At 41.3% G+C, this 26,917-nt stretch overlaps 1 protein-coding gene across 1 annotated transcript in view; it reads right to left on the bottom strand.

The window, feature by feature from the left end:
• Positions 1–26,917, bottom strand: part of RNF213 (ring finger protein 213) — a 355,180-nt gene that overhangs the window by 108,974 nt on the left and 219,289 nt on the right. Inside the window, 7 exon segments of the mRNA XM_044281121.1 lie at positions 540–733; positions 2,711–2,818; positions 5,685–5,803; positions 6,617–6,712; positions 7,772–7,908; positions 9,024–12,581; positions 25,658–25,813. Of these exon segments, the coding sequence (XP_044137056.1) occupies positions 540–733; positions 2,711–2,818; positions 5,685–5,803; positions 6,617–6,712; positions 7,772–7,908; positions 9,024–12,581; positions 25,658–25,813 (4,368 nt within the window).

The following is a 26,917-nucleotide window of genomic DNA, read 5'->3' as shown; positions in this document are numbered from 1 at the left end:
GGTTCGGGTTATCGAAGAATCCCGTTATGGATTCCAAATTGCGTTATGGTCCGTGGTAGCGGAATCCATAACGGGATTCTTCCATAACCCGAACTTTGGACGCAGAACTTAAAGGGAACCTGTCACCTGGATTTTGGGTATAGAGCTGAGGACATGGGTTGCTAGATGGCCGCTAGCACATCCACAATACACAGTCCCCATAGCTCTGTGTGCTTTTATTGTGTAAAAAAACTGATTTATACATATGCAAATTAACCTGAGATGAGTCCTGTACGTGAGATGAGTCAGGGACAGGACTCATCTCAGGTTAATTTACATATGTATCAAATCATTTTTTTTACACAATAAAAGCACACAGAGCTATGGGGACTGGGTATTGCGTATGTGCGAGCGACCATCTAGCAACCCATGTCCTCAGCTCTATACCCAAAATCCCAGTGACAGGTTCCCTTTAAAACACAAGTTCGCTTAAAGAAAGCAAAGGCAGACTAAATGGTATTTTCTGAGAGAAATAAAAGAGATAAAAAAAGTATTCATACATTCTCAAAAGAGACTGGTTGCATGTCTGTCTCTTTACTTGTCTCTTTATCTTGATCTATCTCCATTAAGCTGGCCTCCTCATAATGATTGCTTGCATTCACTTCATTGCCATGGGATGGACAGTCTTCCACTTCCATTGGTGTTTCTTTGGCCAGTTTTTGAGTCTCATTGTTTATTACTTTTGTTTCAGGATCTGAAAACGCCAGACATCAGGATTCAGGTTTATATAGTTAGCAGTTGGATTCAAATAAGAAGAATATTTAGACAGCTCCCTAAACTGAGAATGTTTAGCCTTCATGCAGATTAAAGCATGTTAGTTTCTGGTCTGACCTATGGACAGCACATCACTTCTGCAGCCCAGGAAGGTGGAGGTGCTGTGGATGGGGCCAGAACTATCTTCTCCCTGGCACATGCGCAGATGAGGTGGATTCAGGAGTATGCGCACAAGAGAGATGAATAGTAATGTTGAGCGAACTTATGTTTCAAGTTCGCTGCTAAAGTTCGTGTTATCGAAGAATCGTGTTATGGATTCCACTACCACGGACCATAACGGAATTTAGAATCCATAATACGATTCTTCTATAATCCGAACTTTAGATGCCGAACTTAAAACACAAGTTCGCTCAACACTAATGAATAGTTCTGAACCCATCCACAGCATCTCCCTCGTTTGGGTGGAGGAAGTGACGTCCCTGCTCATAGACCATATCTGTTATATATATCTGATCAGCCAACAATCGAGCATCTTAGGGTATTTTTATACTCCCTTATGCAGGCTATGCACACCTGTGGGGGCATTTATTTTTTATTTTTTTACCATAGCATTCTATGTATCTTGGGCTTAAAATTATTTTTCTTTTACAACCTTCAGCTTTCACTCTCTGTGCAGACTGTTCTTTCAGTTTTTCACTGAAACAGAGCTGTCAACAGTGTAGTCCTAATCTTTATTTCCCGAACTGCTCCAAAACAGTTATTTAAAGGGGTAGGCCCATCTTGGACATTGATGGCACATCACAAGGATATTCCATAATAAGTGCAGTTCTCACCCCGGGAAACCCCTCCTATCTCCAGGAGATGACTTCCAAAGTGAATGGGAGTTCCACAAATAGTTGAGCTCCAGGTATTTTTCGCAGTCCCACAGCAGTGCATGGAGAGGCGTCTGTACTTGTGCGACGTGCTCATCATTCACCACTTAGGGAGTTCCAAAAACAGCCAAGAGCTCTTATACTGCTATTTTTGAAACTCCCATAGCAATGAATGTGCGGCGCTCTCTCGTTCGGGTGGACTTCTTGCTTATATGGGTGTTTATGAGTTGTCAGCAGTGAAGCGATAACAGCTACACATCAAACTGCCAGAGCAGCTCTCTAATGGATTTCACTGAAAAGCAGAAGGAACAGTCTACAGAGCAGTGAAAGCTGAAGGAGAAAGGGTTGAACACTTTTAATAAAGGCCATAAGGAAAAATGATTTTGGCCCAAGATAAATAGAATACAGTAGAAGATTTCCTTGTCAAATTACACAGAACTTGGTGGAACCAGACCATCCCCGAATTGTAAGGAGAAATCATGAAGAAGGTGTGAACAACTTTACATATAAGCTGTATCAAAGCACCTGTATGGGCAGCTGCAGCTACTTAGGGCTCATGCACACAGCCGTAGCTATTTTTGCGGCCTGCAAAACAGATACTGGCCTTGTGCGTTCCGCATTGTGCGGGCCATAATAGAACAGAATGTGGACAAGAATAAGACATGTTCTATATTTTTGCGGATGCCATGGAACGGACATACAGCACGCAGTGTGCATTAAAGTGAATGGGACCGCATCCAACCCACAATAAATGCGTATCGGACGTGGACATAAAATATGTTTGTGTGCATGAGCCCTTACTGACATAGCAAATGATCATCAGGAGTTTCTGAAATGGGCACTGTGCAATCAGCGTACAATTCTGGTGGCTTCAGTTTAAAAAAACAGTCATCTTTATAAATGAATCCCTTAAAGTGCTCTCATTTTTAGCCTCTGAGAGGCTGCAAAAAGAAACAGGTCAGCCAAAAAGTAGGCGTCAGATTTTTCCAAGGCAAGAGTAAAAGTAGAACACACCATTAGTTATTGACTTAGATTTTTTTTAAATGTTTGACAAGTTGACATCTTGTCAAAGTAGTCAGGCTTACCTGCAGTATAGAACAACTGACTAATGGTGAACTTCAGAAGTGCTGTTACATCGGTCACCATATCTTTAGATTTCCTCAAATCATCAATGTGCACAGATTGCCACAAACCTAACAGAAAAAGATAAGGACATCTCCTTAATGGTATCTATCAGCCGACTGTACACAGTGTAATATACAAGTCATGTTTCATAAAAGAAACATCGTACCAAACCAATTAAAAAATAATAATCATAAAACAACATTTCATGTGCAAGTACCCTATAAGGCAGGGCTCGATAAATGTACTAATAGATAATTTTTCCTGGGAAGTAAAGAATGAAGGTTTCTATAACATGTCAGCAAGTAGATTCTTGAAAAACATGATTATAGGCTACAGAATGTGTATTGTGTAAGTGTTTAGCTTTTCATTATACAATTAATAAGCTTTATTTGTCAAAACTATAATACCCCTATTAAAGAGGATCCATCAGTTCTCCTAAGGAAATGCTTGTATTCCTCATGTAGTAACAATTCTGGGGAATATTTTCTTATAACTCTCTCTTGTACCACTCCTCTTTTATTCCTCCTACAAATTTAATGCTAAATTGATAACTGGATGTTACCAGTTGGGGGTGTATTAATTTCACAGTAATTAACACTGACAATATAAAGCTGTGTTAAAGGGAACCTGTCATCACCTTTATGTTACCCATACTAACGGCAGCATACAGCAGAGACAGGCTTGTTGATTTCAGCGGTCTGTTATTTATGAGTTAAAAGTAAGTGGTTGCCGAGAACCGACATCACAATCATTGCAGACTGGGCCTGGAAAAGAGTCACGGCCACCTGAGAAGAGTCATGGTTATTCATGAATTCCTGCTCTCCCTGCCAACCTGCTGATGACTGACAGGCTTCTACCTGGGTTTCTCCCTTTCTCTCTAGTAGAGAACTGCCAATCATCAGCAGATGGGTGAGAGTGCAGGAGATTAGGAATAACCAGGACTCTTCTCAGGTAGATGTGACTCTTTTCAAGGCCTGGGCTGTAATGATTATGATGTTGAAATCAGCATTTCTGTCACTATTTCATGCTGCCCTCAGTGAGGTTAGCATAAAGTTGATGACAGGCTCCCTTTAATAAGTTGTGGACAATCTGTAGTGCGTTTTTACTGCAGTGGCTGTTTTACTGCAGTTTAAAAAAATGCAGCAAACAAAAAGGGCCACCAGGAGTAATACCTGCCTTAGAATTTGTAGGGACACACCATTATTACAAGGGGAATGGCAACCATTTATTTATAAATGATGTTAAAATATTTGCCCCATTCCGAAAAAAAATATTTTATGCCATATACAAATTAATAGGCTGAGCCCTTGGGTGCTCCTCAGCTGCCCCACTTCTTGGTTGACATAATTGTCCTTTTTCCCGGCCCTGTAATTCCTTGTATGCACCACAGATTCTTCAGTTGGCACATGTAGCACGGAAAGCCAAAAGAGATGTACTGTGCATGTGCCAGTAGAAGTATCTGCAGCACATGCATGGGGTTACTGGGCCAGTTGCAGATCAGACGTGCACAACGGTCAGGAGTATTTCTTGACCATTCCTCTTTACAGAACTGTTTCAGTTCAGCAATATTCTTGGGATGTCTGGTGTGAATCACTTTTTTGATGTAATGCCACAGCATCTCAATCGGGTTAAGGTCAGGACTCTGACTGGGCCACTCCAGAAGGCGTATTTTCTTCTGTTTAAGCCATTCTGTTGTTGATTTACTTTTAGTTGTCCTGTTGCAGCACCCATCTTCTGTTGAGCTGCAGCTGGTGGACAGATGGCCTTAAGTTCTCCTGCAAAATGTCTTGATAAACTTGGGATTTATCAAGCCCCAAACCATGATGCCCCCCACTACCATACTTCACAGTTGGGATGAGGTTTTGATGTTGGTGTGCTGTGCCTCTTTCTCCACTCATAGTGTTGTGTGTTTCTTCCAAACAACTCAACTTTGGTTTCATCTGTCCACAGAATATTTTGCCAGTGCTGCTGTGGAACATCCAGGTGCTCTTGTGCAAACTGTAAACGTGCAGCAATGGGTTTTTTTTGACAGCAGTGGCTTCCTCTGTGGTATCCTCCCATGAAATCCATTCTTGTTTAGTGTTTTACGTATCGTAGATTCGCTAACAGGGATGTTAGCATATGTCAGAGACTTTTGTAAGTGTTTAGCTGACACTCTAGGATTCTTCTTCACATTCTGCTTTGTGCTCTTGCAGTCATCGTTACAGGATGGCCACTCCTAGGGAGAGTAGCAGCAGTACTGAACTTTCTCCATTTATAGACAATTTTTCTTACTGTGAACTGATGAACAGCAAGGCTTTTGGAGATACTTTTATAACCCTTTCCAGCTTCATGCAAGTCAACAATTCTTAATCGTAGGTCTTCTGAGAGCTCTTTTGTGCGAGGAATCATTCACATCAGGCAATGCTTCTTGTGAAAAGCAAACCCAGAACTGGTGTGTATTTTTTCATAGGGCAGGGCAGCCGTAACCAACACCTCCAATCTCATCTCATTGATTGGACTCCAGTTGGCTGACACCTCACTCCAATTAGCTCTTGGAGATGTCATTAGACTAGGGGTTCACATACTTTTTCCACCTGCACTGTGAATGTTTACATGGTGTGTTCAATAAAAACATGGTAACATTTAATTCTGTGTGTGTTATTAGTTTAAGCAGACTGTGATTGTCTATTGCTGTGAGTTAAATGAAGATCAGATCACATTTTATGACCAATTTGTGCAGAAATCCATATCATTCCAAAGGTTTCACATACTTTTTCTTGCAACTGTAAAATAAACGTTATCTTTTCAAGAGCAGCAATACAGGTATCAGTTTTATCAGGTAGATCGACTCCCTGGTTTAATAAGGTTGATCTTGCTGACAGATGTTCTCTAAACATAGTACATTTTAGGAAGTCCCTGTAGTTTGTCAGAAAACATTTAAACATGTCTTACCGCCACGAAAGCCCACATATGATGTTCCACCTTTTATTCTCGGGAGCTTAGTTATAAAGTAGACAAAGACACATTTTGTGTTGAGATTTAACTTGTTTATTTCATTCACAGCCGAGTACCTAAGGATAAGGAATCAAACAGAACAAATCAAACAATTTGACATTATGTATTTCTTTCTTAGGGCATGTTCACATCTATGTTGGAGGCTCTGTTCGTTGGCTCCATCACAAATTTTGTTAAAAATATCAGTATTTAGGCAGGACTTTTTTCTTTCTTAAAAAAGCACCCTTCCGAATGGAAACTGAACAGATCCCATTATAGTCAATGGGAACTGTTTGGCACCATTCCTGTTAGTTATGTGCCAAATCTTGCTCTTCCATTATTTTTGTTGCTGAACAGAACATCGGACATACACAGTGCTCATGTGAAACAGCCTTAAAGGGGTTGGTCACTGTCTGGCTTATTGTGACCAATGTATATGTAAGAGGACTATAGGACACTTACTAATATAGCCTTTGTTCATATTCTTTGCCATTTGCTATATTTCATAAGCCATGCCACAGGCAAGTCTTCTGTGCTATCCAGAAAGAGTTTCTGTCCATAAGATGGCTGCTGATGGAGGTTCATGTGACCAGACACATCACTCAGCCTTCTCCATTCTAACACACTACACCTGCACAAATTCCAGTGTATTTAAATAGAGAAGACATCCCATTGAAGTGGTTTGCGTGGTCACATGCCCGTCAATCAGCAGACATTTTACTGGTGGGACCTCTGTGTGGACAGCACAAGAGACTTGGCAAACAATGGGCCCTATACCTTATGAAATAAAGAAAATGGTGCAGAATTTCAACAAAGACTATATTAGTAAGTGTCATATAATCATCTCACAAACACATTGGTGAACAGTAACACATATTATATAAACTTACTTTGCTGATGCAACAAGATTTGCTCCTCGAGACCCTTCTTCAAAATCAGTCTGTATAATTAGTATCAGATTGTCAGAGGCAGATTCTAGAAAATGCCTAAGTGGGGAAAAAACAAACGGTAAGAAAGCTACCAAAATCCCAAATAATTAACTCTGATTCAAAATGCCCGCTGCTTGCTATTGATATCATTATTAGAACCCAAAATCTTCATATGATACCAGTTTTCAAACTCATTAATCCAGGGTTGAGATTTGGGCAAAGTGAAGTTGGGAAGCAGAATTAAACGTTTTACACACTCTCTGTGTGTCCGTAGGGCTACTTATATCATTGTAAGCAGTTTGCAAAAGAAAAATAATAATTTATGCACAATCCCTCTGCTGACATTGTAGTACTAGTTTTGTGAATTTCACTACCATACGTGCACATGAATTTGAAACTTTCAAATACCGTACAAGGATTTAAAAAATTAACAAAATAAAAAATATTAAACTATATGGAAAAAAGTATTGGGACCAATGTCTTAATCACTGAATTCAGGTGTTTAATTCAGTCCCATGGCCACAGGTGTATAAAATCCAGCACCTATCCATGCAGTCTGCCTTTACAATAATTTGTGAAAGAATGGCTTGTTCTAAAGTCCTCAGTGAGTACTGTAATAGGATGTCACTGTTGTAACAAATATAATAGCCAGGAGCCTTTAATTCCATTACAACATGGTGAACTATGGATTTAGAATGGGATGTCGTAAAGGATCTGGTAGGTGTAATGTGTAGAGTAGGTGTCCCAATACTTTTGCTCATAAAGTGTATTTAGACCTAATGTAACCGAATATATATAGCACTGAAACAAATTAGAATAATATGTTGGCACTATATAAATAAAGATTATTATAGTTTAAGGGTAGTAAGCCACACAAACATATCTGACACAGAGATTGGACCTTCTCAATTATTTGCACGCTTGTATAGTTTGCATTAATATCACTTATTAGGAGAAACCACACCAATATACTAAAATACAATAGATTTCAAGAGGCAACTCCAGATTCTGACAAAAAGTCTTAAGTGAAGTGAACTAAAACTGCATTATCTCTGAGTCAGAAATGCTGTGTCCTTAATAACACATGCGGCCGATCATCTAGATGTTACAACTTACCGAATTTTCTTCAAAAATGAGAATTCTGTGTCAAATTGTTGAAGGGACAAAATTTCAATGTTGCTGATATTGTTTTGTAATTCAACTTCTAAAATCTTTTTGTCCGCAGAAGTAAGAAGGCGTGAAAATGTTGTGATCTAAACATGAAGAGTTTAAATTGAATCATACTTTAATATTGTTAAATGTCAGGGCCAGAGTTTTATAAAGGAAAAATATAAATCTATTATAAAGGAACGGTCACATCTAGCAGTAATTTTTACTTCTAAAAAGAAGTGAACAAGAATTCCAAAACTAGCAAAACTCCAAGCCAGGTTTTTGCCACGCTGCTGTGATACCTTGGATAAAGTGTGGGTGTCATGTGTGGAATTGCCCTAAAACACTTGCAATTCATCCCGTAAGTGATCTATAAAACATTTAACTGCTTAATTCTAATTACCGTAATTATCCAGGTAGTGATGCATTTTGAGATCATGAGACATGCATGTTGGACATGACATGCATCATGTGATGCTGGATGATGTTATATGCAGTAATACATTGTGCTATACATGAATCCATTCTAGACTGGTCAATTTAGGCCGCTTTCACGCAGTCAGTGTTTGCTCAGAGATTTACATTAGTGATTTCGAGCCAAAACAAGGAGTGTGTCAAAAAACACTGAACATGTGTAAATCTTTCCATTATATCTTATGTTTATGTAGTAGCCATTCCTGGTTTTGGATCATAATCACAGATTGAACACTGACCAAAAACACAGACTATGTGAAAGTGGCCTTACCGTGAGATACCCAGTTTGGAGATGAAAAGTCTGGCTGGAAAAAGAAGTTTTGCGGGTTTGGAGTTCTAAATCCAGTGCTGACTGCCCCTTTATTTCTACTGCACAGCACATTTTATTAGTTATAACAGACATATGTAGTTACTTATACATGTCAATTAGTTGTCATATGAAATGGCTTGTTGATACCATTCTGTTTCTTGCTGTAGGACTCCACCCTTATATTAATACACATTGTAATTAATACAGGCACATATATTATACTATGGCATCTTAGAATTTATTTTGGTTAATAGGTTGCTTATGTAATATAAAGACTTGGGCGTACATACCTATTTATTTTTTCTATGCTACTCAAGGCTTACGGTATATCTTCTGCTATTTTTTGTCTAACATTTGCTAAAATATAATATAGCAAGTAGATAGTACAAGTGAAGACAGAACAGTAAATCAATAAAGAAAATAGAATTGTATTACCTCAGTGAAAATGGTGCTGTTGTCAAATGCAGATGTTATATGTGAATGGAGGAAGTCTACCAAGGAGCCATGATGTTGTATTTTGAAGTACTCATCAATTAATTCTTGGCGGTCTAACCTGATGACAGAATCTGGTGTAGCACATTTAAGCAGAACATTTTGTGCAGCCTTATACTTCTCCTTTTTAATATCTTCGGTATCATGTTGTGCTTGATTCATATTCTCTGATACTTGAAGAACAACTGAAGCACATGTGTCTGAGTGGTAGCCAATAAAAACATCAGAAGGACTGTATTCATGATCTTTTACCATGAGGTGGTTTACTTTTGGACTGGTGAAACTTTGTACCCAAGCCTCAAGCTGTTCAACAAGAATTTTGTCTTCTTTTTTCAAAAATGTGCTAATATCCAGATAATGTTTTTCTAATCTGTTGATCAGTGGGATTGGGAAGTCTTTGTATACAATATCTTTTTCTTCAATGACTATCAGTCTGAATTTTGGGTGAACCCTGCACTTTACACGATGGGTACCAAGGCCCAAGTCTACATACTTTTGGCCAGCTAGGTAAACATAATATTGATTTAATGCATCATAGAGGCTTTCATACAAGTTTTGGAGATTAAGGAGAATGACCATCTGGCCAGTTTCCATACAGATCTTAACACGGTTGATATTTCGGCAAATCTGAGTGTATTCTTGGTCCTTTGGGAAGCTGGATCCAAATATGATTTCAGGTTGCTGTTTCTCCTTAATAAATGCTTGTTGAAGTATCTGAAGTGCTGCATAGTTTTTGGTCAATATTAAAAGGTAACGAGATTCACAGTCCTCACTGTCACTTTTAATATTTTCCATCACCAGATCTATCGTATTATACGCCTCACCAAGATTTTTATTTTCGTCTCCCAAAAAAATGTCCAATGCATTTAAATCATCTTTCCCACTGAAATTCCGGAGGACTGCGCGAGCAATTTCACGCTCTGTCAAGACTGTCTGTTTGGTAAAAGCAAACACCATTTTTATCAGACTGTAAAAATCACGTAAACCGAAAAATTCTTTTTTCTGTTCTTTTTGAGTCCCACAAACTTGCTGATAAGCATCTGCAAAGTATTGGAAATAGTTTGTGACTTTTGTAAGAATGAGTTTATCAGATGAGCAGATTCCCTCAGCACTTTCAATAAGTTCTTGCTTATCAGGATCACCCCGAGATACAAATATTCCTCTATTCATTTTTGCAGGATCTAACGCCCAGTTAGAGATTCCAATAAATCCAACCTTTTTGTGTGGCAATGGCTCATCATCAATGCAACCATCCTCCAGCAAAGGATGAAGTGTCTTTAAAGGCATTTTGGTAGAGTCTTCAGCAAGACCGATTTCATCAAGAACCACCACAGACACATACTCTTTTAAATTTTTCCCTTCCTGGAAGCGAGCACAATGCTTAAATGTGCTAATTATACCTTCTGGAGTTGAGTGAGGGCTACACTGAAAAGAAACCAAGTGAATCTGTTTAAGGTCTTTATACAGTTCAGTATGAGCTGCCTGACCTTGCATGGCATCTGCAACAATAGTCTTTGCTAGTGACTTTGAGCTTCCTGGTTTTCCAACAAGAAATAAAGGGATTTTAAGTTCAATACAGATGACCATCATAAATAAGTTTTCCTTCAAGGCCAGGTTTCTTGCAATGGTGTTTCTTAAGTGTACCCCTGATAAAAAGAGATCTTGAATGATACTAATTTCATCCAAAATAGCAGTTTGGTCTCTGTATGGCGAATGGAAATGTCTACATATGGCCTCTCTGTACGATTCCTTAGTTTCTAAAGAGGCATGGTAGCATACACCAACAGCTAGCACAAGAGACCAAGCTACTTTATCTTTTTGATAAGAGACATTTCTTTTATTCTTTAACATGTATTTCTGATTCTTTAGCAGCTTTGTATGATGGTTATAGAACCACTTGAAGACCTCTACACAACGTTCAACATCTCTTAGGCTGACAAAGCTGCATTCATCATTTTTTAACCTCATGTAACTTTGAGAAGCTGAGAGCACATTAGTTAATAACTGTACATTACTAGTAGACAACTCAATCTCTTTTGCTAATCTCTGAACGATTTGTTGTATGTATTTCTTCTCGGTTTCATTATTTAGTTGTCCAAAGTCCCATACAAGTGGCATCATGCTAGGAGGCAAAGCATGTACGCGGTAAACAAGCTGTCTTAATGGGATGGACCCTAGTCTGTCCTTGGTCTCATCCGCGGTTACCCTGTAGCCCAGACCAGCAGACTCTAAGCGTTTAATCATTTCATCAGTGTGCTTTCTATATGGGTTGCAGGCTGCAATAATGTGTAACCCAGAATTCTCTTCTAATGGTTCTCCTTCTACGGTGTGATCACACAGAGCTTCTTTGATACTACTTATGGCCTCAGTTGTATTTGCTTCATCAAAGAACAACACAGTATCACATCCATTGTCTTTGTTAAACTTTGCAATTTCCTGTGCCTCTATTATTTTCTGGGAAATCATCTCAGCCGTGGTACCTCCATGAACTTTCACAAGCTTCATATTTTCTGTATCAACAAATCCCTTGCACAAATGACATAAGAACTTTATTAGTCGTGTTTTTCCACAACCAGTTTCTCCCATGATGACAACCGGAATTTCACATCGGAATCTCATCTTAATGGCCAGAATCTTGAGAATATTGTCCATAGTGAGCTCATATGTTTCATCTGGATCAAATGGCCATTGGATTCCTAGGACCATACATAATCTGCTTATTTTCTCATGCCTGGGTAGATTGTCAAAGTCAATATTGAATGGCACTCTTTGAAGCACCAATCCATTATAAAGCTGCATGGTCATAACATTTTGTTTAATTACAGTATTATCTCTGGGATTGATGGCATCTACGCCTCCTGCATTATTTGGCTTTAAGTGGAATCCAATAAATGTCATGGACACATGATCATTATTAAAGAAGATATAGGGATGTGGTTCAGACTCCCACTTTTTACGCAACAAAAAAGGAGCCAGGTCCTTTTCCTCACGTCCATGAAAGTTAATAATTTGCCTTCCTGGACTTTGATCTGCAATATCCAAAGATGGTGTAGCAAAGTCTTTTGCCATGATTATCATAAAATCAACCACAAAATGCTTAAATCCTGGCAATAAATCTCCAACATGTTCAACTTTACAAAAAACTGAAGATTCACAATCTTTAAGTTGGAGATTTAAAAACCAGGAAAAGTTTCTGAGTTCAGACCAAGAAGGATCAATAATTCCGCAATGCAAAAGGAATATCTGCAGACACTCTGCTGGATCCCCTTCTACACTGTCATGTTTGTATGTAAATGTGTCTAGATTCTGTCCTTTGTCAAAACGTATTAAATACTGGTATGGTCTCTGGAAACATTCACTTTGGAATTCCTTAACATCCATTCCTGGATCCCCACAGTCATCTGCCACATCTTCTGTGTATTTTCTTAGGACTTCTTTCGGTGAACAGCATGATATTTTGGGAAAGAAGTCAATAAAATTGTGCTGTAGCGCTTGAGGAACCTGCATACAAAAAACAAATATATTTATGTAAGTGAACTGCAAAATCAGAACTTCTCTATTGCTTTAAAAACCAATGAAATATGACATTTATGTTTAATGCATGAAAACTGAAGGTTGCAGAAAGTTTTTAAAAAGACATACAAATACACACAGCTAAATAATAAATCTTAATTTTATGATCTGGATAAAATAATTTACCATCTTTAAAAAGTGAATTTGTAGTTAAGTTTTAAAGTTTTTTACTTTGTAAGTAGGTTAGCATGCATTAGGGAAGCAAAGATCTACGCCATGCCTAGATGCAACTAGATTCAACTTAGGGAAGAGGCGCCAGCCTAATCCATCCCCACTTAAAGTTATTCCCATCTGCACATTTATGGTATATTCACATGATATGTCCTAGAGGTGCAGATCCCACTTCTTTTCTCGTGATCCCAGTTTCACAGCTTCTGTGAAACTGAGTCACCATGTCTCGAGCAACAGCCGCAATCGGAAATATCACATGACTGTTGTGGACACTTATTGACCAGCAGCAATGATGTTTCTGTAGACAGTACATAACACTTCTGGTTCACAGAGGAACAGGGATGCTCTAACCAGATGACTCTTTTTATTTTTTTTTCCCCCTATAAAACATAATTTTTGTATTTTATTGAGAAAATCATTTGTAGATATGACACAATCAATGCAAATAGTGTCAGAACATGACCAACAGAGTAACAAGGTATTCCAAATCACATTTTAAACTAGCCACACCCCAACCAACAGCTATTTTTTCCAACCCCATAAGTACAATAGCATGCTTGGCCGAATAGGGAGATGGAAAGAGTCCACAGACAGATACCTCTGGTGGTTTAGACCAGACATGTTAAAATCCAACATGCCTGACATTTCTTTCCTCAAAGGAAGGAGTCGGGACAGTCCCATACACATTAAATGGTCAGCCTAGCCCCTGCTATAATCACAAAAATACACCATATACTATGATGACCTTCATTAGGGGAACACAAATGGTAACTTTATGTACAGATGCTGCCACAAGGAACCAGACACTGGTCAGGAAAGTATTAGCTCCTCCTACCATGCTATAACCCTCCTGCAGACAATGAGTTTACCAATTTGTAAAATTTGTATGTAATGCAGTGGGTGTGATTAGACAGGGTCAGGACAGGTTGCACAGGTTCCATACAGTTATCAGGCAGAGGTCAGAACATACAATAGCAGCACAACTTCACAGGAACTAGACAAGCTAGGAATCTTATTGCTAAGGCATCTTCCCATAGTGGAATATGCCATATTAACCCCCAGGCAACACTGTCATATGCTGGGGACAGATTAGCCCATTTGTATGCTGGCCCTTTTAAAGCTTTGAAGAGTGTATGCTATGGGAGTGTGCAGAAACAAAAGCAGCAGGAAGGAGGTAGGGTCAGATGCATAGATCACAGTGCAGCAGAAGGGGTGAGTACGTTGGCGATCATGACCACTGGGAAAGGAGAGATGCGGGCGGACATGGACCACCAACATTACGGTATCCCCTCTATTATGCCTATTTTTTTGTCTAGACCAGGGATGGCAAAACTGCGGCTCTCCAGCTGTTGTAAAACTACAAAGCACATCATCATGCCCTGCTGTAGGCCGACTGGGCATACTGGGAGTTGTAGTTTTACAACAGCTGGAGAGCCACAGTTTGCCCATCCCTGGTCTAGACTGTAGATTAAATCTTCTGAGAAAGGCTGGCACATTCATGTTCTCAGCAAGCTCCAAGATCTTCCCTCAGGACCAAATCCTTTCCAATCCTCCAAATATGTTTTCTTTCCAACCTTCTTTACATCAAAGATGCTCTCCACCTGGAACTCTTCTTTAGGGCCAACTAGCATGGAAGCAGAGACTGGAGACATAGAACAGCAGTTGAGCACTAGCATTTTTAGATGTGAAACATGGATCAAATTTGGTATACAGGAAAAGGTGGAAAGCTTAAAGGGAACCTGTCACCGGGATTTTGGGTATAGAGCTGAGGACATGGGTTGCTAGTTGGCCTCTAGCACATCCGCAATACCCGGTCCCCATAGCTCTGTGTGCTTTTATTGTGTAAAAAAAACGATTTGATACATATGCAAATTAACATAAAAGAGTCATATCTTACTTGTGTGACCAGAGAAGAGTCATATTTTCAAGCTCTGACTCATCTCAGGTTCATTTGCATATGTATCAAATCGGTTTTTATACTCAATAAAAGCACACAGAGCTATGGGGACTGGGTATTGCGGATGTGCCAGCGGCCATCTAGCAAACCATGTCCTCAGCTCTATACCCAAAATACTGGTGACAGGTTCCCTTTAACTTTTGGCATACAGGGTTGCTCTGCTTCAAAACCTTAAAAGGACCAAAGAATCAAGGAAAGTAAAAGTGCAGGAGGGTACTCTCAAACAGATGTTTTTAGAGAACAGTCAGACTTTGTCTACTGAGGAGAAATGTGGTGGTAACCTGGGTCTCCGGTAAGTAAATCTCTTCAGAAGAGTAGTTGCCTGAAACAGGGAAGATTGAGTCCCCTGTCAGATCTAAAGAAAGTCATTGAGGGGGAATCAGCAGCTGGCACCTGAGAGGTAACAGAAACAGTACATGAAATTTGCAAATGTTCATAGACAATGTAAAAAGGCGAACTGCTAGTAGACTCGCTTAAGTGCTTGTTTTAAGAGAATTCAGGACAGGAAAGTAAGGGCACCCAGTCATCATGGTGAAAGATTAAATTGCGCCGATAATTTTTCTGAATCTGGTTAATACGATTGGACTGAGAGAGTTATAATAAAGAGAAATCCAACTTAAAAAACTACAGAAAGGAGTTAGGAATGCAGAGATGGTGGCAGTCACAGCTTTAACAAACAGGGTTGATCTGTCTCAACACTTCAAAGAGTACCCTAAAGCAAATGTTCTTACAGGATAACCAGACTGTCTCCAGGAAAGAAAAGTGGAGGCACTGTGTATTTCTTGTACGTGGATTTCATTATAAGAACAGATGCTTTGTCCAGTTTTAGTTCCCACCAAACCCGAAGAAAATACTTGGAGGGTAGTATCAGCAGCAGTTACCTTACCAGAAACCAAAAAATGTGAAAAGATGGTATAGTAATAATTATAGGAGAACTAGGCCCATGGAAACAAGGGCACCCAATTATCTTGTTTAGAAGAAATTAAGCAATGAAGATAGTTCTTCAAAATCTGATTAATTTGTTTAACCTGTCCATTAGACTGAGGGTGGTAGGCAGAGGAAAAGTCCAGATTAATGTCAAGTAATTGAAAGAGAGTCCTTTAGAATATTGACCTAGAATGAACACCTCTGTTCAACACAATATTTTTAGTCAGTCCATGCAAATGAAACATGTGCATCAAGAACAAGTTAGCCAGTTGAACTGCAGAATGTAGACAAGACAAGTGGTCAAGATGAGCCATGTTTGAAAAACAAACCACCATAACCTGTACATATAGAAGATGGCGGGAGGTGCGTGATGAAATCTATCCCAACATATTGCCACAGAGCATCACATGTAGGCAACGGGAAGAGAAAACCCACAGGGGATTTATTATGAGCCCAAGTGGTGACATAACTTTGGTTCATCCTGGGAGACTGTTGGATAACAGTAATATTGAGAAATGAGATTACGGTAAGTGTCTTGTGGAAACCAGGGTGACCTCCCAGTTTAGATTTATGCCCTCAGGCAAGAATCCAACTCCTCTTGACAACCAGAACTTACGTCTTACTGGAAAGAATGTCCTTGACTCGTACTGGAGCAACAGTGACAATACGGGCAGGGTCAACGCTGTGACAAGGTTTATTTTCCTGATCAGTACGGTAGAGGAGAGAACATCCACCCTGCCTTGATGTTCTTCTCTGCTGGCCCAAAGTGCAGGAGGAAATCAAAGTGAGCGAAAAACAGACCATCGGGTTTGGTGTGAATTCGGCAGACTGGAGATAAGTCAAGTTCTTATGATCAGTGTAAATAATGACTGGGTGGCAGATACCCTCTCTGCAAGATAGAAAGACTTAGAAAAAAAAAGCCACAGGAGACCATCTTGTCAGTGGAACCTTTAAAGGGAAACTGTCATGTGGATATTTGATTATAATCTAACTAATTATAATCATTAACTACTAAAAAGTACCTTAGATGTATTCACTTACTGGTGTGACAGATGGTTACCTCATAATATACACACAATGATGCCACATGCCGCATGCTAATGAGCTGATTTGAGTCCAGCGTGACGTCAGAGATTCCAGCGTTTTTTTAATTCAGAGCTATAGCCACTCCCCTGCCCACCTGCTCCTGATTCATATGGAAAAAAAAATGTCAATCAGCAGCAGGTAGGCGGGGAGAGTCAGGACTCATCATTATGAGCTGGAGCTTTTCAGTACAAGATTGACTGGGTCAATTAAAGAAAGTGACCCAGCATTTTGCTAAGAGAATCAATCACTTATTTAAGTTGCCCTTAGTTAGGACACCATAAAACTGGTGACAGGTTCCCTTTAAGGATAAGGATAGCTCTGGCACCCAAGGACATAACTACCTCCAAAAAGAACTGTTTAGAGACATCAATGCAATGAAAAATCAAAGCCCACGAGAAAGCCTGCTTGCGGGACAGAAAGGTAGATTCTGCTTCAGATGACCACTCCCTTGTGTTCACCCATTTCCTAGTAAGAGCTGTGACAGAGCAGTAAGAATGGAAAAATTATAAATTAATTGTTGGTGGTATGGCATACAAGCCTGCAGGATAAAGCCAGTCTAAGATTGCAGACCCAGGAACGGAAAATATTTTTTTCTTGAAAAAATGCATTTCTCAAATTTAGAGTACAGTCTGTTCTCCTGCACATGTTGGAGGGCGGTACAAACATGTCTCCGCTGTGATGTTAAGTCTGAAGAGTGAGCTAGGATATCTTCAAGAAAGACCACCAGAAAGACATAACGTACAGTACAGACCAAAAGTTTGGACACACCTTCTCATTCAAAGAGTTTTCTTTATTTTCATGACTATGAAAATTGTAGATTCACACTGAAGGCATCAAAACTATGAATTAACACATGTGGAATTATATACCTAACAAAAAAGTGCGAAACAACTGAAAATATGTCATATTCTAGGTTCTTCAAAGTAGCCACCTTTTGCTTTGATTACTGCTTTGCACACTCTTGGCATTCTCTTGATGAGCTTCAAGAGGTAGTCACCTGAAATGGTTTTCACTTCACAGGTGTGCCCTGTCAGGTTTCATAAGTGGGATTTCTTGACTTATAAATGGGGTTGGGACCATCAGTTGCGTTGTGGAGAAGTCAGGTGGATACACAGCTGATAGTCCTACTGAACAGACTGTTAGAATTTGTATTATGGCAAGAAAAATACAGCTAAGTAAAGAAAAACGAGTGGCAATCATTATTTTAAGAAATGAAGGTCAGTCAGTCTGAAAAATTGGGAAAACTTTGAAAGTGTCCCCAAGTGCAGTCACAAAAAACATCAAGTGCTACAAAGAAACTGGCTCGCATGCGGACCGCCCCAGGAAAGGAAGACCAAGAGACACCTCTGCTGCGAAGGATAAGTTCATCCAAGTCACCAGCCTCAGAAATCGCAGGTTAACAGCAGCTCAGATTAGAGACCAGGTCAATGCCACACAGAGTTCTAGCAGCAGACACATCTCTAGAACAACTGTTAAGAGGAGACTGTGTGAATCAGGCCTTCATGGTAGAATATCTGCTAGGAAACCACTGCTAAGGACAGCCAACAAGCAGAAGAGACTTGTTTGGGCTAAAGAACACAAGGCATGGACATTAGAACAGTGGAAATCTGTGCTTTGGTCTGATGAGACCAAATTTGAGTTCTTTGGTTCCAACCACCGTGTCTTTGTGCGACGCAGAAAAGGTGAACGGATGGACTCTACATGCCTGGTTCCCACCGTGAAGCATGGAGCAGGAGGTGTGATGGTGGGGGGGGGGGGGGGGGGGGAGGGGGGTGCTTTGCTGGTGACAGCGTTGGGGATTTATTCAAAATTGAAGGCATACTGAACCAGCCTGCTATTCCATCCGGTTTGCGTTTAGTTGGACCATCATTTCTTTTTCAACAGGACAATGACCCCAAACACACCTCCAGGCTGTGTAAGGGCTATTTGACCATGAAGGAGAGTGATGGGGTACTGCGCCAGATGACCTGGCCTCCACAGTCACCGGACCTGAACCCAATCGAGATGAGTGAAGGCAAAAGGGCCAACAAGTGCTAAGCATCTTTGGGAACTCCTTCAAGACTGTTGGAAGACCATTTCAGGTGACCACCTCTTGAAGCTCATCAAGAGAATGCCAAGAGTGTGCAAAGCAGTAATCAAAGCAAAAGGTGGCTACTTTGAAGAACCTAGAATATGACATATTTTCAGTTGTTTCACACTTTTTTGTTATGTATATAATTCCACATGTGTTAATTCATAGTTTTGATGCCTTCAGTGTGAATCTACAATTTTCATAGTCATGAAAATAAAGAAAACTCTTTGAATGAGAAGGTGTGTCCAAACTTTTGGTCTGTACTGTAGGTCTCAGAATATATCACTGATTAATTCTTAGAAGACAGCGAGGCTGAAGGGAACGACAAGATACTTCTAATGAAAGTCATAAGTATTGAAAGTAGTCTGCAACTCATTGCCCTCTTCAGGTTGTAGGACCATTGAAGATCCAATTTCATGCATACCCTCGCCCCATGGATACTATCAAAGAGCTCAGGGATCAAGGGCTGGGAATACTGGTTCTTCAGTCAGTATAATCTAAGCAGCAGAGAACTGATGGACAGTACATAGAAGTAGATCTTATCTGTATTAATGACTCACACCTGAAGATCCCTAGGCATTGTAGCATAGAGGTTTGGTTCTGGCTGAGGTATACCATTGACAGATGCTACAGACAAGGACTTTTCCAAAAGTACTGTAGGTATGTGGTACAGGATCACTAGGGCTAGTGCAAGAAATTACCAGCAAAACTGGAGTCTGGGAAGGACTGTTCGGTGAACCAGATGCTACCATAGGAGAGAACAACAAGAATTGTCATTTTTGTAGAGAGAGCAACTTCACCTAAGATTATCACTTCAAATAATCCTAAGCACTGGAGTTTCCCGGCTTGAGAGGGTAAGGCTGCACATAAAAACGCTTGTCACCACAATTGAAGAACAAATAAATGATGGCCAAAGAAGGAGGATGGCCAACGGCTTCTGGAACAAGGGTGGCAGTTGTGGAATTCTCCTTTCCTGAGCAGATTCTTGGAGATACTACCTGAACCTGACATCTATGTGGGTAGCACGTGCAAGCAGATCATCCAGGTTAGTCGATGAACCCTGCCCTGCTGGTTCATCCTTGATGCACCTTGACAGACTTTCCCAGAAGGCATCCAATATGGCTTAGTTATTCTAGGTCAGTTCCAAAGAGAGTGTATGGAACGGAATAGAATATTATCCTAATATAGAAGAGACTGCTGAGGCTGTCCAGCCAGGATTCTCATGGAAGCTGTCCAGCCAGGATTCTCAAGACCTCATGGAAGATTGACAGAAAGTTCTATAAATTATCAGTCAGGGGGTTAGTGTTCCCAGAAAGGAGTGACCCAACATGAATCATCAGATAGAAGGAACACCCAAGGAACACCCAACTTGGACAAGTTGGTTGGAAACGGATGAGCCTGCAATTTCAAGTGGATGGAGCACTGGTTCAGGAATACATGAAACATTTTGGGAATCCCCTTCATAGCGTGGTGGCAGAGGTAGATGCAGATCAGAAACTCCAAAGAAGGAAGCTGACTGTGGTTTCGGAGCAGATATGGCAGACTATAGAGACCGAGCCAAACCATCAAAGAATCCATATAAGTGGAGTTACTCTTGGTGACTGCGCTGATTAGTCAGCTCCTTGTATACTTCAGGTAATCCCAAAATGGGTAGGCTAGCTCGATCTATGGACTGAACGTAGCTGATTTTTAATCTACTGTGTCTACTCAACCGATTTTACTTGAAAACTACTCCTGAGATCGTTTTCTCAGTGGCCCCTTGGTCTTCACCCTTTAACACTTATAAAAAGATATCAAGGGAACAGGAGGAGCTTGGCGGGTATGGAAAATGAGTGCTGTGGAGGCCTTTCTCTCTGGAAGCGAATTGATGGCAGGTCCTCATAACACCTGACTTGAGAGGGCAATTCCTTAAAAAGTTAGCCTTGCCATCAATGTAGACACACAAATTGTTACGGAGTCTGTGCTCAGCTCCTCAGAGAGCTTGATTCATTTCACTTGCATATGTTCCTCTATAGTGGCAAATGAGTAAGGGAGTAATGGCTTCTGGAACAAATGAGTAGACTCTCTGAGAAGTTCTCTGAAGCGCAAGTTGATACAAGTAGCCAGACTAACAGATTCATCCAGATTAGGTGAAAAGCTTGTCAGACCTTCCCAGAAGGCTGCTTTGTTATTGCAGAATAACTGAGAAGACAGAGTGCAGAATTGGATGCTATACTAGCCCACAGTCAATTTGCCTGGTACAGATGTAGCAGTAGAGATGCAGCTGAAGGAGTCCGACCAGGCTCCTGAAAGACCCTTTGGACGGTAGTTAGGAACTGTTGCAATTTGTCAGGAATTCTCCACATTGGCCAACCCAATACTTCAAAAGACAGAAGAGATACAAAGCAAGCCAACTTGGCATGATCCATAGGGAACTAGTGGGCTTGGAATTCAAAGTGTATGGTACACTGAATTAGAAAGCCACAGTAAGTCATAGTAAGGCGGCTATTGCAGGTGTAAACCTGTACAACTGGAATGAGGGGCAGACTATGGCTAAAGGTAAAGGAGATGTAGCTTGGAGGAAGAAAGATTGGATAGAGGCAAGCAGGGTGTCCAGACTTGCAGAAATGGTATTCATATACTAAAGCAATTGATCCTACTGGTTTTGCTGACTAGTCAGCTCCTTGTACAAATTTAATATCCTAAGCTTGGGGACTCCAGTGGGGTCAATGACCTGAGAAAACTGTAATGCAGCAGGTGTGAACCCACTGTGCAATTGAACAGATTTGACTTGGGGCAACTCCTGAGGATACTGCGAAGTAGGTCCCCTGGTATTCACTCTTTCACTCCCATATGGGTATCTGGAGTTTGATGCAGAAGCCACCAGACCGTTAACTCTAAGAGTAGCCACCATTCAGATGCTGGTGATTCAGGCAGGTCAAGAGACAAGCTGCTGCATGGTATCAAGGGGACAGGCAGAAGAGTGATTGGAGGGCTAGCCAAGGTCAAGATAAGCAGAGATCATGCAATACTGTAAAACAGGCAATAGGGCAGGGAAGGCAGCACAGGATCAAAACGGTAATCAGGCAGAGGTCAGGACAGGTAGCACAGGGTCAATATGCTTAACAGGCAGAGATCAGGTACAGGAGATCAGAACACACAATATCGTAACACCTTTGCTGGAGCTAGACAAGCTAAAAACATTATTGCTCAGGCATCTTCTTATAGAGAAAGGGGATATATACCTCCGGGAACGCTGTCACAGGCGCAGGACAGATTAGTCTGTGCACATGCTAGCTATTTAAGAACCAGGAAGAGTGTGTGTACAAGCGAGAGCAGAAAGAAGGCAAAGGTGGCATGGATCGCAGTGCAACAGGAGCAGTGAGTACTCCGGTATCTGTTACCATCAGGGGAGAGATAATGATGAACATGGATCACCAGCATTATATTTTACCTAAGCAGAAAGGGAAGCAGAGATAACTCTAAACTGCCGCCAAAGAAAGCATCATAATACCTAAAAGGAAAACATTGGGCAAGTACTGTGTCTCAATAGCTCTAAAAATAATTAACATTACAGAAACGAAATACCATAATGTTCAAGTGAGACCAATCCATATAAGTGTGCTTAACTGGAAATTCAATATGTTCATATATTGTCCACTGAGGTTGTTTAAATGCATCATCATCATAACAAAAATAACTTGGCGGTATACTATAAGTCTATAAGGCCCAGACTTATGTGTAGACTATCCTGCTCAAGCTCACCAACTCCAGGAATCAGTGCTCAGGGATCTTGATTATCCCTGAAATCTACTTTTGCATGCCGCAGTGTTTCTTACACAAACACCAATCTTCTTGTGCCTATGGGAGCCTAGTTGGGACACTCTTCCTTACAAGGAAAAATATTCACAGTGCCTTGCTGTGTTCCCAAGTGAATGAGACAAGAAAAGGATTTTACGGTGAGTAATAAAAATAACATTTTCTAGTCTGTGTCATTAGAGGACACAGATTATAGCCTTGAGACATTCCAAAGCAATCCCTAGTGTGATCACAGTGCATTGCTGATTGGCAAACCCTGTGATAGGTAGGCAAAGGTATGCACCCAATATAAAAACTGCTGAAAAAGGTCAATGTCAAAATTCTATTCTGAATGTCAAAGTTCTATGCTGAATGCTCACAAATCACCTACTGCTTTAGTTAAATGGGTAATTTCCAAATGGGGGGACTACTACCCAATAGTGGACAAAATACAGCAAGCTGTGGTAACACTGGATGCCACCAGACCCTGTCTAGGACCTTATGGAATAACAAATAACTAAAAAAAAGAGAGAATAAATTAATGGAAAGGTAAATTTATAAATGTGGGAGGACAGAAGGAGAGATAATATTCTCATTAAAGAGGACCTTTCACTAATATACAAACTCAAAACTAACTATATCTGTGGGCAGAGCGGCACCCAGGGGTCCCCCTGCACTTACTAGTATGCCTGGGCGCCGCTCCGTTCGCCCGGTATATGCTCCGGTGTCTCAGCTCCGTCTGTTGTATTGGACTGATTTTTTTGTAGGAGGCGTGTCCCTTGCTGCAGTGCTGGCCAATCGCAGCGCACAGCTCATAGCCAGGCTATGAGGTGTGCGCTGCGATTGGCCAGCACTACAGCAAGGGACACGCCTCCTACAAAAAAATCAGTCCAATACAACAGACAGAGCTGAGACACCGGAGCATATACCGGGCGAACGGAGCGGCACCCAGGCATACTAGTAAGTGCAGAGGGACCCCTGGGTGCCGCTCTGCCCACAGGTATAGTTCGTTTTGAGTTTGTATATTAGTGAAAGGTCCTCTTTAATATAAAAAGCCTGAAACCACCTTAAAGGGGATGTGCAGCTGTTAATATTGATCACCTATTTTCAGGATAGGTCATCAATATCTGATCAGCGGGGTTCCGACACTAGGCACCCCTGACGATCAGCTGTGAGATGAGGAGGCGATGCTCTATGAGAATGCTGCTTACTAATTTTCACACTACGTCTCGTCTCCAGTGGAGCAGTGGCATAGTGTAATTGCAAGTACTCACTCCATTCACTTTAATGGAGCAAGTACTTGAGACGAAGTGTAGTGTAATGAAGAGGAAGCAGCGCTTGCACGGAGTGCCTGATCGGCGCGGGGGGGCAGGGTGTTGGACCCCCACTGATCAGATATTGATAACCTATCCTGATGATAGGTCATCAATATTAATGGCTGCACAACCCCTTTAAGGAGAAATTACTGGGCAGACTGGAGTACCATGGCTCTGAGACAACCTGAATGCAGGTGTTTGCCACCAAGGAAAAGAAATGGAGGGAATTGTTGTCCAGAGGTACAAATGAAGGATAAAATGATACAATGTATCAAGAACCAATTACCCCTGTGGCTGTTGGCAGATGGTGAGGAGGCACGCCATAGGCCACTCGTTGCAAAATACTGTAGTACGAACAGCTAATTCGGTTGCCAAAGAGTGCTAGAGGAGAACAGAAAGGGCTGATACCTAACCATTGAGTCTGCTAAGGCCCAGACTTATGTGTAGACTATCCTGAAGTTAGAAAAGCAGGAAAGAAAGGGGAAAGTGCAATCTGTCTCTACCATTAGAAAAAAAGAGTTCAATGTTCTATGACAGATTGAAAACAAAGATGGTTTTCTGGCAGTCAGCGTGATTTGGACCGTTTGTTTGGAAGAACCATGTGTCCCTAATATAATAGGAACTATGAACTAAAAAAAGGAGTAGCTAAACTATGGTTAAACAGTGATCCATCAGACAGAGAAGTTCTCCCTGAAGAGTAAAATGCCAAGCGGTGTCCACAGGGTGACCAGATCAGCACAAGGAGAACCACTGGGACACCTTCTGCTTTGAATTTCTTGAGGAACTGAGGCAGAATTAGAAGAGGATGGAAGATGTTGGGGAAAACAAATGGATGGCAGGAGATGACCAGGGTGTGTCCAGAGGATCTTGTGCTCAAGACACAAAGGAGAGCATTTTGAGATTTAATCTGGATGCCATTAGGTCTACATATGGCTGACTCCACTTTCAACAGATCTCTCTGAAGACCTCGGGATGAAGGCCCACACTACTGGGTCAATTCTTTCTTGGCTGAGAAAGGCAGCAATCCAGTTGTTCACCTAAGGAATGTGGACTGTTGAAAAAACATTAGCTGATACACCCCATGGACAAGAGTGTCTGTAACAACACAGCCATGTTTTCTTAATCTCACCCCCCCCCCCCCTTTAAAGGGTTTCTGTCATGAGAAATAACGTTATGTAGCTGACTGACATGAGCGATGTGCTAATGTCAGCAGTACATAACAGTATGCTTTATAACTCCCTGCCTGCTGCCATTCTCTTAAAATAAAGACTTTTCAAATATGCTAATGATCCTCTAGGTGCTATTAGGGTGTTGCTTCAGCACCTAGAGGCTCGGTCTACGTACCCTTTGGCACGCCCAGGTCCAGTTGATTGACTTTCGAGTTCTTCTAAGTGTCCCGAAAATCCTGCGCCTGCGCCGTCCCGTTTAGTATTCGGCGCAGGCGCAATGAGTGAAGGACGCGCTCCTGCTGCCGGTTTTATTCCTTCAGCGCAGGCCTTGCCTCCAGGTGCTGAAGCAATAAAAGTCTTTATTTTAAGAGAACGGTGGCAGGCAGGAAGTTTTACTGTTATGTACTGCTGACATTAGCACATTGCTAATGTCACTCAACTATATAACGTTATTTCTCATGACCGAAACCCTTTAAGCCATAAGACAAGCAATCAACCAGTAACATTTAAATGAATCAACGACTCCTTACGGATTGAATCTGCTTGGCAAACGTTGTGTTTGAGGATTCCAAAATCTCAACAATGTACAAGTGACTTGTCAAGCGCTTCCATATTCTTCCTTCTGAATTCATGAGATATTGCAGAACAAAAAGCTTAAACAGGAATTCTGAAATCCCCTTGTTCACCTGCAACATAAGAAAGTAACATATGAGACAGTACAAATTCTGCCTGTGGGGCGTTACATTTGTTAAGCAGAAATATTAGACACGTACCGAACAACATGTGTGCCATAGCTATCTAATATATAAAGCTGAGTGTATGTGTGTATGTCCGCTAAAGGAATCTGCACCATTGCATTTAAAATCACAAAATTTCACGAAAAATCGCGTGTCCGGGAAGGTTTTAGACCTGGTCTCAGCTCTCTGGCACGTACCGTTCCTGAGATTCCCACAAAATGCCTTAGCCAATAGAAGCCTGGTCACATGACCCTTATCAGCCAATAGAAGCTTGCAGGCCCTTAGTCTCCACATACACACAGTTTTACACCAGGTTTCCATAACAACCCAGCCATTTTTCTTCACTGCTGTCGGTCAAAGGGACAGGGCACTGTGAATGACACTGTTAAGGGAGCGGAGTGCTGTGGAGGTCACAGTTCAGGGGGCAGATAGGGTGGCCATTCAGGCCACCCTCAAAAGACTAACTTAAAAACCCCACCCCCAGGTCTTGCTAAGCCACACCCTGACCTGTTATGCCACACCCCTCTCCGCAGCCGACAAGGAATGAAAAAATTAAGTTAAAATCAACTTCTGTCAGCTGCAGGGGTGAGAGGGAGGGTGACTTTCTCCCTGCAGCTCACGCTCAGACAGCACAGTGCTGCTGTCTGAGAGTGAACTGTTCAAAAAGACATCCCTGTGTCTGTCCAGGTCCTGCGCTAGACGTAGGACAGGGAGTCTGAAAGCGGGACTGTCCGGCTTAAAATCGGACCTCTGGCCACCCTAGGGGCAGGCTGCTTTGGTGGTCACAGTTAAGGGGACGGTCCGCTATGGAGGTCAGTGTTAAGGGGCAGATTGCTGTAGAGGCCACTGTTAAGGGGGTGATGTGTGGTGGAAATCACTATTAAGGAGATGGAGTACTTTGGAGGTCACTGTTAAAGGGGTGGGCCGCTGTGGAGGTCACTGTTAAAGGGGTGGGCCGCTGTGGAGGTCTCTGTTAAGGGGGCAGGGAACAGTGGAGGTCACAGTTAAGGGGGCAGTCCGCTATGGAGGTCAGTTTTAAGGGGCGGGGTGCTG

This window comes from Bufo gargarizans, chromosome 2 (assembly GCF_014858855.1).
Source record: "Bufo gargarizans isolate SCDJY-AF-19 chromosome 2, ASM1485885v1, whole genome shotgun sequence".
Lineage (NCBI taxonomy): Eukaryota > Metazoa > Chordata > Amphibia > Anura > Bufonidae > Bufo > Bufo gargarizans.
This window is presented reverse-complemented; position numbering and strand designations above follow the sequence as displayed.